This window comes from Mercurialis annua, linkage group LG1-X (genome assembly GCF_937616625.2).
Source record: "Mercurialis annua linkage group LG1-X, ddMerAnnu1.2, whole genome shotgun sequence".
Classification (NCBI taxonomy): domain Eukaryota; kingdom Viridiplantae; phylum Streptophyta; class Magnoliopsida; order Malpighiales; family Euphorbiaceae; genus Mercurialis; species Mercurialis annua.
In genome coordinates, this window is record NC_065570.1 from 46,534,958 (window position 1) to 46,548,854 (window position 13,897).

Consider the following 13,897-nt stretch of genomic DNA (forward strand, 5'->3'; position numbering starts at 1 on the left):
CCAATTGCACCGTCGGATCGGGCCGCCGTTCGGATATGTTGTTCATGAGAGGATTTACTAAAATCTGGTCGGTCGGATCGTGTTTTTATTGAGTTCGCGGGCGCGAACTATAGTTAGCGGTCGCTAACTAATGCTGTTGAAGTTAGCGGGTGCGAACTATACTTAGCGGGCGTGAACTTGCACTGTTCAGTTCGCTGTTTTTCTATTTAAAGACCTCTTATTCGACCTAAACTCTTTTTCTTCGACTTTTAAAACCCTAAAACAGCTGGAGTCATATTCTAACTCATTCCTATCAACATTCCTCTCAATTTTAATCCTTGGTAAGTGTTTGTAATCTTTCCTTTGTGGTTTTATCTCTAGTTCTTCAATTCTAGCAATTCTAAATCCTATATCCCTATATGTGTGTGGTTGTAGGCTGATTTGGGTTGATTGATTTCTGGGTTTTATTGTTCTTAGTCTAATCAAGAGGTATGTGGTTCTAATCCCTTCTTATATGGTGTAGAGATTGCTAAATTGTTGTATGAATCTATACTTGGGTGTTTTGGCTTTATATTTTCTGTTTTGCTTTGATTTGAAATTCTGGAAATAATCTATGTGCATTGGTTGTGACTTATTGATGTTGGCTATACATTGGATGATTGGAATACTTGTTTGATTGAAGGGTAATATGGAGTTGTTGTCGTTCTTGATTTATAATTCTGTTTTAAGCCTTTATTAAAAATCTGGAAATTTCAAAGTAAATGAATCATAGTTGTTAGATGTTTAACAATACATTGGGTGATTGGAGGAATCGTTTAAATGAAATAATGTATCACTTGGGTTAAGTTGTGAATTGAATTCTGTTTTGAACTTTAAACTAAAAGCTGAAAATGTTATTTTGAAGGTTAAAAGATTGTTAATGGGAAATTTCTACTTTGGGTGATTGGATATAATTGACTAAGGCTAGATTATATGTTAAAGGTGGTTTTAATTGGAATAAAACGTTGTTTTAAGAATATTTACATATGACTGGAAATCGTTTGAGTATATAAAGGATGTTTGTTTACCTTGGGTTATTTGGATAACAAATTGTTGATATGTTTAAGGTAGAATTATTTTACAATGGTTTTAAAGGCTATCTAAGTGTACAGTTCAGATTTGAGTTTATTATTTCAATGTGTTTTGGAGTCATGTTTATTTACATTTAATGTGTTTTAATTGAGAAATATGAACTCTGGGTGGAATTGTCAAGTGTTGACAGTCTATTGGTTATTGCTGCTATTTGTGGTATTGGTTTGAATTTTGGTTAAGCTTATAGTGAGTTCCTTGTTTTCAAATACATTGGTTTCATTTTAAAGGATTTAACTTTGGATTTTACTCTGGTTGGGTCGGGTTAGACTTGTGTCACCCGACATGTTGTGTTAAGCATATAGTTGATATATGGCTAACACACTACTCTGGGATATGTTGGATTTCGAAAAGGTGTTGTTGAATTATATTACTCTGGATTGTTTTTTTTAAAACGAGAACTCACCTAAACTTAACTAGTTATTGTATTGGTTGGATATGTATGTACTTTGACTTTGGGATTACTGTGTTTCGAATGTTGATCTTTGGTTGTGTTAAGATGCTAGTCCTATATGGTGTCTAGTAATCTTAGAGTTAGAGGTTGTTCAAATTTTAACATATACATTGTTTTAGACCCGTCGACTGCTCGTGCTTCGGAGTCTACGCAGGGTTAGCTGTTTGCCAAGATTCACGTGGATAAGCAAGCAGTGAGTTTGTAGTGCTATTTACCGCTTTATTAAGTACCGCAATTTATTTTTAATATTATAAATGCTTTTGAACTGTTTTAAGCGATTATGGATCTGGATTGAAACGAGCTACTCGATAGGCTTGTATCGAGACTGTGTGCACCGGTAAGTACTTTGGGAAACGGCAGACTAAAGTCTTGCTTACGCTGGTATATATATATGACGAGGATTTGTTCCCGTCCACTCTGGGTTTATCGGTATGCTATGTCATACTTACGCTGGGATCATTTTAATACTGTTTTCCATAATCATACTATATTAGTATAAACTGTTTTGATTTAAGGGTTTTAAACTTAATAAATGTAAATAGTATTGCGAACTCATCTCAGTATATCTGACCCCGTTGTTTTCCCAAATTTTCCAGGTTTATGATTTGAAAGCTGGTCCACTCCGATTCTTTTGATTCTTCGGAGGTTTTTATGTTATTTAACTAGTTACTGTTTTCGAACTCTTAGACCGCAGTAGAACTAGTTTATTTATTACATCTGATATTACACTTTAGAATTGTCGATATATTCGATTATTTATATTTGGCATGATTACTCCGGATTACGATATTGTTATATATAAGGCATGTTGTTGAACATTTAAGATATTTAAGTTATTTATATTTGAACTGTATTATAAATTGCTAGACCTAGGTTGGAGTCTCGGTTGCCCCCGAGCAGTTTTCTGCAGGTTTAAATGTTTATTTGATTTCTGCGAGTCTTGCTACGGGTTTTGGTACAACCATACCCATACCCTAGCGCCGGTCACGATTCATGAAATTGGGTCGTGACATTCACAACTTTCCGTTCTGGATCCCAACCAAATCCACTTTTATTTGAACCATAAATCATATCATACACAATCATCCAGTCACTTTTCAATGTTTTGATCCTAGATTTTATATGGGGCCTTGCTTTTAAACCTGCTGTTGGCAGCCTCAACGCCAATAATTTTTCAAGCTCACTCAAATAGCCGGGTTCAAAACCAGTTTTTCCATTGATGTGTGTTCCTCTAAGATACAATTCAACCTTACAATCTACTAACGGTCTATCTTCAGTCATATTCCACTTTCTCTTTTTTGTTCCTTTTACGAATATTGAAGTTGCTTGAGAAGAAGATCCTGTTCTTTCCATAATCCTAAAAAGTGAAGGCATATTTAGTAATATAAATTCAAGCCAAAAGATGCTCAACATCATGCAAATTAACAATGCATAAACTACAAGTATAAACCGACAAATGAACATCAATCTCTTGAAAAGTAAGTCTGTTAATGAGCTATGAATATTAAAAGAAAAAGAAAAATCTAAACCATAAAAGACATACACACGCACTATAAAAATCCAAACAGTAAGAAGAAATTACTTGTGTATCTAAGCTTGTTAGAGAGAATCCTAACACCTGATCTTAGTTTAGCATAAAAATTGAAAGTAGTTGCACAACAAACCATAAAAGACATACACAACTCATGAATGACATACACACGCACTATCAACTTTAACAATCAGGAAACAGGACACACATTCCATATAACAACTTTAAATCCTTTTCTAATTCTTACATTTTTTTGATAATAATATTGGCTAAAACAATATTTACAAAACATAAATGCTCAAAATAGGTACTGTGGACACCATAAAAAGAATAAACAATTACATTTGAAAACTTATGCTTAAAGCAGTTTCTAAACCGATGCTTAATTCCTTGAAGCATTCCAAGTGTTAAACATTTCATTAGCTAAATCCATCCTCATTGTTGTCCATGCCTCTGTCGGTTCAATTGCAATAATAGAATCCTCTTCTGTGTTGTTGATATTTCTCTCATTTAGTTGGACCTCAAATGGATCAAATTCATGCTCCATTCTAATGAAATTATGAAACAGGCAACATGCAATGATAATCCGGTTATGAGTTCTAACTGGATAGTGAGATGCACATCTAAGAATTCCCCAACGCAATTTAAGTACTCCAAAACAACGCTCAATAACATTACGAGCAGCTGAATGCTTCAAATTATAAAATTCTTGTGAATTTCTTGGATAACGACCTTCACGCCACTCACTTAAATGATATCTTTGTCCCTAAATGGTGCAAGAAATCTCTCACTATTTGCATATCCGACATCAACTAGATAATAACAACCTATAACCAAACATTTTAAATTAATTAAAAAAAATACTTGTATGTTATGTAATATATTTAGTAATTATAAATTTTATAAAATCTTACCATGTGGTACTTTAAGTCCATGTCTCCTACTAATAGCATCTCGAAGTACTCTACCATCCGCCGCCGATCCTTCCCAATCGGGAAGAACATAAGTAAATTGCATGTCCGGTGTACATGCTCCTAATACATTTGTGGCAATGTCTCCTTTACGCGTCTGGTGTCTATTACTATCAAGTGTTGGCACTTTAATTTTTATATATGTCCCATCCTAGGCTTCAAGACAGTTCTAAAAATAAAAAATATCTAAATTAAATTCTTATACAACTCTAAACCTAAAAATGATATATTAAATGAATAGTTACTACCTTAAACCACTTCCATCACTCATCTCTACAATCTTCAGGAATAGGTTTCAGTTTTTGAAATAAATGATCTTTCAAGCTCATGGTAGCATCCAACACCTTGTGAAAGCATCGACTTACTGTTTCTCCTGACCTCTGGAAGTTAGTGAGAATGGTTCTATTTTTTTGATAATGTGAAAGGATGTGCAAAAACAGCCGTACTTGTTCATCCACAAGCATATGTCTTGTTGGTTTTAAGCGTCCAATATTTTCCAACATCTCACATAATTTATAAAATGCTCTTCTATTCATTCTTAATTCACTAGTGCAAGTAGTGCCCTTATGATGAACAAGCCTTCTAATATATTCTCTTTTTTGATATGAATCTATTTCATAAGTATCTTTTGGTCTAATCCTATGAATGGACAAAGCTACACCGAATATGGTTAAAAACCAATTTATAATTGCATACATTTGCAACCATATTGTTAAAACAGCAGCTATTTTCTTTTTCTTTTCTTTATTATGGAGCAAACTCAACCGTGACACTACTGCAAAAAAAATTCATCGATAAGTTCTTAACTTGGTTATCTTAGTTAATAAAAATCACATTTTTAACTTGGTTATCTTATTCAGTTTTAATTAAGTTGTGATAAGTCCCTTTTAACTAAGCTGCCTTCTTCAAATTAAGTTTGTCCATGTTTTTTCAAACTTCAAAGTACTACTTCCTGGATTTAATTACTAATTAGATTCACTTACCTATAACAATTTTCAAATAAATATATGAAAAATCAAAGTTATTAAGATTTTTTGACCTCAGAACATACAAACAAATATAATACAAGTGCATTGAACAATTCAAAGCCCACAAACTGCTTTTACTTTGTCTTCTTATAACAATGTTATCTATTTCTTAGTGCACTTAATAGAGTTTTGTGGTGAGTTAATCCACAATCAGCAACTATTTTTTTGTACAACAAATTAAATTGCAAATTAAAATGACTAAATTGAAAGTTACTTTGAAATTTACGAATTCAAAAGAATCGTTGTAAAAGTAACATTACATATTTTGCAAAATCAAATCTAAGCAAATAAACACCCAATTCAGAAGTAATTAAACAAAACCCATTAATTCAAAAAATAACAAATAACACATCTAAAAATAACAAGCAAGGTAAAAGAAATTCCATCTCATAGCAAATTATTCAATTAATTAACAATCACAATTAACAATTTAATAAAATCTAGTACATTAATATGTATAAAAGCGAAACGAAGTACAAGTAAGTTGAACATACCTTACTTCAGATTTATAGCTCAATAGAAATTGACAGCAAAGTCTATAACCATGTACAAGATGAGAACGAATCAAATCGAAGTTAAATCGAGTAGAACGACGCTCGCATGAAGGTTTGATTTCATCAGAGAAGATGAACAAAGAAAACTTACAAATGGAGAAGAAAAGAAAATAAAACCCTAACAAATAAATCTATAAAATAATTCATGTTTTTTCTATATTTTTTTTATAATTTCTAGGGGTAAGTTTGTAAATGTCTTAGTTTTCAAATCAAGGAATATCTATTCCCGTCTTATTGAAAAAAAATCCCTATTCTGCAAAAACATGGAATTGAGATTCCATGGAATTTCTATTCCTTAATTAAAATCTGAACCAAATCAAAGAATACCAATTCAACATGGAATAGTTATTCTATTCCTCACCAAATCCATGAACCAAAGATGGCCTAAGAGGTAAACTGTTAGACCTGAGTTGTATTTTGAGGAAATTACACCCTATATCTCAAATTTGCTAAATGTATACATTAGTGACTCGAGAAATAAAAAAGTGCAGAATTCCCTCAACTGTTTTAGTTACTTTTCAGTTATACCTCATTTAATTTCACTACCCTTTTACCCCTAACTGCCCACTAACACACGCCTTAGCTGTTTATTCATTTAGCTTCGCCACATCACTCTTACTTCCCCACTCTCTCACGTTCTTCAAGCTGTGTCCATTTTTGAATTTATAAAATTGTAAAACCGCTATTATTATTCATTTATATACCTGATTCTTTCTGTTTTTCTACCGTTCTTTCCTTCATTCAAGTTTTGATTTCTCCATTAATGGTCCAAACTCGAGCTTCTGTGCTTGCTGCAAAATGTAAACCTCCTAAAATGAGGAAAAAAACGGTGTCTAGTCATGTCACTGCGAAAACCGCTTCTTATAGATCTGAACTGAAAGGAAATGTATCAACAAAAATAAAACCAGTGGCTGAAACTTTGAGGAAACGAAAGGCATCTTAACCTGGCCATGATTCAAAGAGGAAAAAAGGAGATTCGGTTGTAGAACCGCATGAACATGCAAAGGTTTTGTGACATTATCACTTTCTTAAATATTTTTTATTGTTTTGTTTGTATTTTTATAATTTATTTTGAGTCTGCCATTTTATTAATTAATTAGGGTTTACTTTTGTTTGATTTTGATTAGCCAAACTTATTAATTGTAACTTTTACTTTTCTTTGTTGATTGTTATGTTTTTTGCTTGTAATTACATTTTAACATTTAATCTGTTTTTTAGGGTTTCTAGAACTTACATTTTGCATTGCTATGTTTGTTTTTAAATTCACCTCTGTTTTATATATTCTACATATATTCTCTTGTTGTTTGGTTTATTTATTTTGAATTGTGGCGATCTCTGTTTCATAGATTTTCAATACATTTTCATGTGGTTTGGTTTATGCTAGGTTGATTTGTAGTTGATTTTATCTTGTTTTGGTATTCTGAATAAATTCTTTGTTTTTTTTTACATGTGGCAGTTCAAAGTGAACCCTGCTGATCGTTATTTTTCGAAAGTGCATACCTGTATGAAGTATGAAATACTGAAGGAGTTTAAGGAAAACTTAAATGAACGTGAGTTGGAGTTATTTAGGGAATCCTGTTTTGGTTTTTTACTTGATATTCCTGAATTTAAAGTTCAAAACTAGATTACACATTGCTTATTATTAAGGGAAATTGAGCAGTTGAAAAAAAAAGAAATGTGGTTTGAGGTTGGTGGTTATAGACTTAAGTTTGGTTTAAAAGAATTTGCTTTAATCTCGGGTCTTAGATGCACTGCCGATAGTAATAAATTCTCATATAAACTGGACTCGAATCGTCTTTTAGAGAAGTACTTTAAGGGCTTAAATCAGGTTAGTAAACAAACTTTAAGTGACTGTTTTAAGAGTCGGAGATGGGACTGTGATGAGGATGATTTCAAGATTGCATTCCTTCATTTTTTGCATAATTTCCTCCTTGCTTCTCCTATGACTGTTCGTGTTCCTTTTCTTGATTTTGATATTGTTGAGTCTGACAGACGTGACAATTATCAGTGGGGTCTAGATGTGTTTAATTGTACGTTTATGTGTTTGAGTACGAAGGAATTTAGGGAAGTTGATAGTCTTAGGGATGAAAAAAATGCTGATAAGTGCTACTATTATCGTCTTATTGGTTTTTCCTATGCATTGCTATGCTGGTTTTACGAGTGCTGCCCTTCAATCACCGATACATACGTTTAGGATCTTGATTCAAGTGCAATCCCGCGTATCTTGAAGTGGAAATCTTCTTTCAATCTGAAATACGTTCATGTCGATGGAGATTTATTTGTTGAGACTAAAACTGATGAGGTATTTATATTTATTTATTAAATCTGACAATTACATATATGTTTTTGTCCTAGTTTATTTCTGGTTGATTAACAGTTTACTTTTAATTATATTTTAGGTTATATTTCGGTCGGTCTTTACTACTGCTGCGGAACGGAGTGCCCTTGTTTTGGGTAATTTTTTCAAGAAAAACAAGGGTAAAGCTAAGGTGTCTGATGATGAACAATCTAGTGATAATGAGGGGATTGAAGAAGGTTATTGCGCGGCGTATGATATTTCGAAACACACTAATTCCACACAAAGTGCGTTTATGGATGCGGCTGTTACATTTGCCGGTCAAAAGAAGTTGGAGGGTGAGCTTGCTGATATTAAGCGCTTAGTCACTTCTCAATTTTCAGAATTATTTGGCGTTGTTAATTCTTTAAAGATAGCGCCTCATGATCGTGGTACCGATAATCAGGTTATAGTGCTTTACTGTTTATTTTTACTTATTTTGTATTTAAATTAAATTTGTTAATTTAACTATCAACGTTTCATTTCTGTAGGATAATAATGCTGGAGCTACAAGTAAGGATAAACTTTCTGAAAGTTCTTCAAAATTCCAACATGAAAATGAAGACGACGTTGAATCTTCTGAGGGTATTGAGGAAAGTCATGATAGTGGCAAAGACTCGAAAGTTGAAGATACTGAATCTGATGATTTTCTTCTTGTAAAGGTATTGATTTCTGAACTATCTTTTTTTTTAAAATCTGCTTATCAACTTAAAGTCAACTACTAATCAACTCTGATTGCACAGTTAAAAAAGAAGGCGAAAAAACCGTCTGAAAACTCAGAGACATCACATGATGGCGAAAAGGAGTCTATTGAGGATATATCAGTAAAGGACAATGTGAATGCCGAAGATGAAGAAATTGATAATGAAGTCTTGTCTGAAGTTTATAAAGTTTCAGTTGATTGTGAAACAACAGCAAGGTTGATAAAGTTTTGGTTGACGCTGTAACAAATGATAAGGTTGAGAAAGGTTCAGTCGACGCTGAAATTAATGAGAAGGTTGAGAAATTTTCAGTTGACGTTAAAACAAATGACAAGGTTGATTTAGATGCTGATATTATCGAATCTCAAGATAAAGACGAGGCTGCTGGCGAGGAAACTACTGATGTTGTTCAACCTGCTGAATATAAGGATGATTCTGAACTTAAGGATCAGTCAAATATTGCTGACATTCAAGCTGCTTCTATGTCCGGATCTGCTCTCGAACATGATACAGTTGAGCAGAGTTTGAAAGATATTCCATCTCGCGAGGTATATTTTTTTTGTTATTTTGTATTTTTTATATTTGAAATAAACTTATTTGATTTATAATTTGTTGGGTTCAAAGTCAGAAAACAGGATTCTTTGATTCTCCAACTTTTGATGTGACTGATGAAATTTTAGAAGAGACGGAGCAGAATGCTCTTAGATGTTCTGCTGCTCTGAAGGCACAAAAATGTAATCCTCTTAGTTATTTTAAAATTTGTTTTTTTTTTTGGTTTGAGTTTATTTAAGGTTGAATTTGGGTTGATTTTTAAATTGTTTTCTACTTTTTTTGTAGGCTGATTATGTTACTGCTGCTTTTGGTACGGTTTCTCTAAATTCTGATATAACTACATCTTGTATTCCTAAAAGGACTATTAAGCCTAATTTGGTCTACAAGTCCCCATTCTTAACCGAGTTTGGTTTTTCTGAAGGTGTTGTTGCTGCGAATCAAATAACTATTGTTCGTTTTTGTCCATTTGAAGCTGCTCTACATTTACAGATATTAAAAAGCAAGAGCATTTCATGCTTTGGCTTTTGAAAGGAATTGATAAAAGGAAAAAGTTAGTACTCTAAGTCACTTTTTACATAATTATCTTTTTGTTTATTATGTAACGTTATCTAATTTGTTTTTTTAAATTTTGTAGGAGTAAGATTTATAATGATAAGAAGGCATTGTTGAATCCTTCCTTCAGGTTTTGTTCTATTTCGATTGATGAAAAAGTTTGGCTCCATACCCTCTATACTCCTGGAAAGGCTCTATCTTCTACGGTTAGTATATTACATTTATTTGATTTTATTATATCTAAACCATAAATCAACTGCAAATAAACTATAAATCAACTGTATTTTTTTTGTTTTGTTTGATTTTGCTGTGGCTTTATTATTGTTGTGATGTTATTTCATATCAATTTTAATGATAATAAAACATGTGAACTTGTATCAGTTTTATTATTTTTGATATTGATTTATTTCTGTTATCAACTTAAAATAAACTGCATGTCAACTTTACTAATATATTATATGAAACACTTTATTAGTTTAGTTTACAATTGTGATATGATTTACATGCAGCATGTTGATGTTCTCTTCTATTACCTGAGAAAAAAGGTTAAAATTGGTAAAGCCGTCCAAAAAAATTGTACTTCAACCGACAATTTTTTTGATCGAAGGATACAAGCTTTGTATAAGTTGTATGAACCAACAAAAGATTCTTCTGTTATCTCAAGCAAACATCCAATTTGCGATTATATTATTGGCGGTATTATGGACTATAACATATGCTGGTATGATGCCGATGACGTCCTATTTCCCATAAATTTGGAGAATGAATGACATTGGATTTTAGGACGATTGAACTTCAAGGACAGATGCATTTATGTGTACAATTCACTGAGATCAGCAAAATATGAAAATGCCGCGCTTGAAGTTCTGAAGTGTTATAGTGAGTTGCTGCCATTGTTTTTTGAAATGATTCAGTTGTATGAGTTGCACAAAGACATCGATGTTAATACTGGATAAGGGAAAGAGAGGAATCGATCCATTTGCTGTGAAAATTGTTGAAAATCTGCCTATTCAAGTTGATAGGTAAGTCTTTTCTTTTTAACACTTTGTTTTTTTTCTGCTTTATTGCTTTGCAGATTATTATTTGAGTCAACTGTAAATAAACTGCATGTCAACTCTATGTCAACTCTATGTCAACCTGTAATTTTTTATGTGTTTTGATCAGTTTTATCTACCTTTGTTTTTCTTTTTAGTGACTGTGGAATCCATATGGTTTGTGCTGCTGAATTTTTCATTGATGGAAAAGAAATGGGTCCTGATTTTGTTGCTAAAGAACATCGTGTCCTCTTTGTATGCGTATGGTAGTTGGAAGGAACATTCTTACATTGTCAGTGAAGATGAATGTCCAGTCAAGTACAAGAGGCACATCAAAAGGTGATTTTTTAATGTAGTAGACTTTTTATTGTTGTGACTTTCTGTCACGACCCAATTTCATGGATCGCGACCGGCGCTAGGATATGGGTAATGGTTGTACCAAAACCCGTAGCAAGTCTCGCGAAAAACCACCAATCATATAAACCTGCAGAAAATCCAATGATCGGGGGCAATCAAGACTCCAATTTAAACTAACAGTTTAAATATAAGTACTTCCATTAAAATAAAAATAACCAGAGTTAAATAATAATTTCATAAAATAAAGCCAGTCAGACAAATCCGACAAACAGACTAGAATAATATAGACTTCTAGTTTACTACTGCGGTCTAGGAATAAAATCAGTTTGACATTTTATTAAAATAAAATAAACCTCCGAGAAATAAAGAATCTGAGATCAACAGACTCGTTCAAAATCATTAACCTGGAAAATTTGGAAAAACAACGGGGTCCGATATACTGAGATGAGTTCGCAATACTATTTACATTTATTAAGTTTAAAACCCTTAAATCAAAACCTTTTATACTAATATAATATGATTATGGAAATACAGCATTGAAATGATCCCAGCGTGAGTATGACCTATCATACCGAAAAATAATCCCAGAGTGGACGGGAACAAATCCTCGTCAAATTACCAGCGTAAGTAAGACCATAGTCTGCCGATCCCAGAGTATATACCGGTGCACACAGTCTCGATACAAGCCTATCGAGTAGCACGTTTCAATCCAGATCCATAATCGCTTAAAACAGTTCAAAATCATTTATAATACTAAAATAAATTGTGGTACTTAATAAAGCGGTAAATAGCACTACAAACTCACTGCTTGCTTATCCACGTGAATCTTGGCAAACAGCTTACCCTGCGTAGACTCCGAAGCACGAGCAGTCGACGGGTCTAAAATAATATATTAGTTAAAATCCATTCAACCCCTAACTCTAAGAATACTAGACACCACATAGGACTAGCACCATACCAAGTCTCACACAAGCATAGCCAAAGTAAAAGAACAATTAATTACATAATGATCCGAGCCAAAACACGAAACACATCGAGTAACACAATACTCAAATAATTAATTAGTCAAGTCTATTGAGTTCACGCTTTAAAATTCGATCCGAAAAATATTACATATATAATATTTAAATAATAACTTAAATCAATTCCTCAAATAGTGGGTTAGCCGAGTTATCAATAACTACCAAGCTACCTCACATGTCGGATGACCCAAGTCTAACCCGACCTAAAATATTTTATTAAAAATATAAACCAGAGTTTATAATTCCCCAAAACAACTTTGATATAATAAATATATATATATTCAATTATAAACCATAGTTTATAATTATAGAAACAACTTATAAAGAATAGTCGAATTTAAAACGGAACTCAATAACTTAAAATTCAAGTAACCAATAATTACAAATAAATTACTTTAATAAAGTAAATAAGAAAACCTTTAAAATCTTAAAACGTCCAATTGACTCGTCTAATCAAAATTTTCAAATTTTATAATTACCCGAGTAATTATAAATTATTGATAAAAATATAATTATCGATCTCCAAATATAATAATCGAAATAAATTACATAATAAATAAATCTAATATTATTCTTAGATTTAAAATTATGTTGTCAAAGTAATTTATGAATAATAGCATTATCAATTTATTATAATCAATAAATAATAATATTATCAAAATAATTAAATAACAAAAATGTAATGTTATCAAATTGCCAATTTAAAAATTGTAATTAAACCTGCAGATTAAAATCGAAATTAATTATAGTTAGATAAAATATGAATAGTTAGAAATAAACTTAAAGAGATTCAATTTATAAAAACAAAATAAAAGAGTGACCCAAATGGCCAATTAACCATCACTGCCATTCACATTGAAGAAGCAACCCGCCACTTCAAACCAAACATAAGCATTTAACATTTCACAGAAAATGAGCCCAGCACTTAACATTATAATTTTAAAAAAAATAATAAACCTAACACTTACTTTGAAATTCTTACCTAACCCGCCATCTGCATAACCTAATATCATCATTATCAAATATGAACAAAAAAAACACAGAACCAAATACACGACCAATAGATTAACTCAAGCCATAAACAAGAACCCAAATAATTCTTAATCAAAATATGATCAGAGCTTATTGAACTCAAACCCCCATGATTCATGAATGAAATTACTAAAATTATGAACCAAACAATTTACAATTCAAGAACACATAATTTAACAATCATTTAATAGGCAAAACCCAACTCCAATATTCGGCAGAAACCATATTAGTCAAAAGATAAGTAAAACACATGAAAACGAAGAAATGGTGGCGCATATAGCGGATTGATTTACGTACCGTTTGACGAAAACAAAAAGTGGAATTGTAGAGGACTGAGTTTACTATCGCTGAGACAAGACGGGTCTCGATTTTGTTCTAAAATGCACAAGAAAAACGCTTAAGAATGGAGGTAGCGCTGAGAACAAAACTGAAAATAATAAACCATTAACTCACCTATTTCAGCAAGAAAATGAGGAAGATTGGGCAGCGATTTTCTCAGGGAAAATAAGAGGATTGACGGCTAGGGTTAGAAAGAAATGAGGAGAAGAAAAATAGGCTTTTAAACTTAGATATAAAGGAGGAAAATCAAGCCATAATTGGCAGTAGAATCCGGTATTATAAAGCACAAGTCTTGTACTTGTGAAGGCCAATGCATGGGCCACACAAA

General features: G+C 32.2%; 1 protein-coding gene and 1 long non-coding RNA gene across 3 annotated transcripts; both read left to right on the forward strand.

Annotated features, from left to right (window-relative positions):
• The first annotated feature begins 264 nt into the window (after nucleotides 1-264).
• On the forward strand, nucleotides 265-2,468 carry LOC126665884 (uncharacterized). 2 transcript variants are annotated; one of them, XR_007637715.2, is made up of 4 exons: nucleotides 265-320; nucleotides 415-468; nucleotides 1,681-1,754; nucleotides 2,158-2,307. It is a non-coding gene; the product is annotated as an uncharacterized LOC126665884 (long non-coding RNA). The 2 variants fall into 2 exon arrangements; XR_007637714.2 differs by having other exon boundaries at nucleotides 1,681-2,468.
• A 4,852-nt stretch (nucleotides 2,469-7,320) lies between these two features.
• Nucleotides 7,321-11,162, forward strand: LOC126671639 (uncharacterized). Its single transcript, XM_050365423.1, has 14 exons — nucleotides 7,321-7,833; nucleotides 7,876-7,947; nucleotides 8,045-8,386; nucleotides 8,472-8,642; nucleotides 8,724-8,854; nucleotides 8,896-9,229; nucleotides 9,310-9,405; nucleotides 9,519-9,654; nucleotides 9,723-9,783; nucleotides 9,868-9,991; nucleotides 10,295-10,506; nucleotides 10,700-10,807; nucleotides 10,861-10,924; nucleotides 11,031-11,162. Exons 1-14 carry the CDS (start codon nucleotides 7,321-7,323, stop codon nucleotides 11,160-11,162), a joined length of 2,496 nt encoding a protein of 831 aa, XP_050221380.1.
• Nucleotides 11,163-13,897: the final 2,735 nt, after the last annotated feature.

Coding starts and splice junctions, on each gene's coding strand:
- LOC126671639 (XM_050365423.1), top strand. CDS start 7,321: ATGTGGTTTGAGGTTGGTGGTTATAGACTTAAGTTTGGTTTAAAAGAA. Junction 9,655..9,722: donor CGAGTTTGGTTTTTCTGAAG/GTGTTGTTGCTG, acceptor CTACATTTACAG/ATATTAAAAAGCAAGAGCAT. Junction 10,925..11,030: donor TGTCAACTCTATGTCAACCT/GTAATTTTTTAT, acceptor TTGATGGAAAAG/AAATGGGTCCTGATTTTGTT.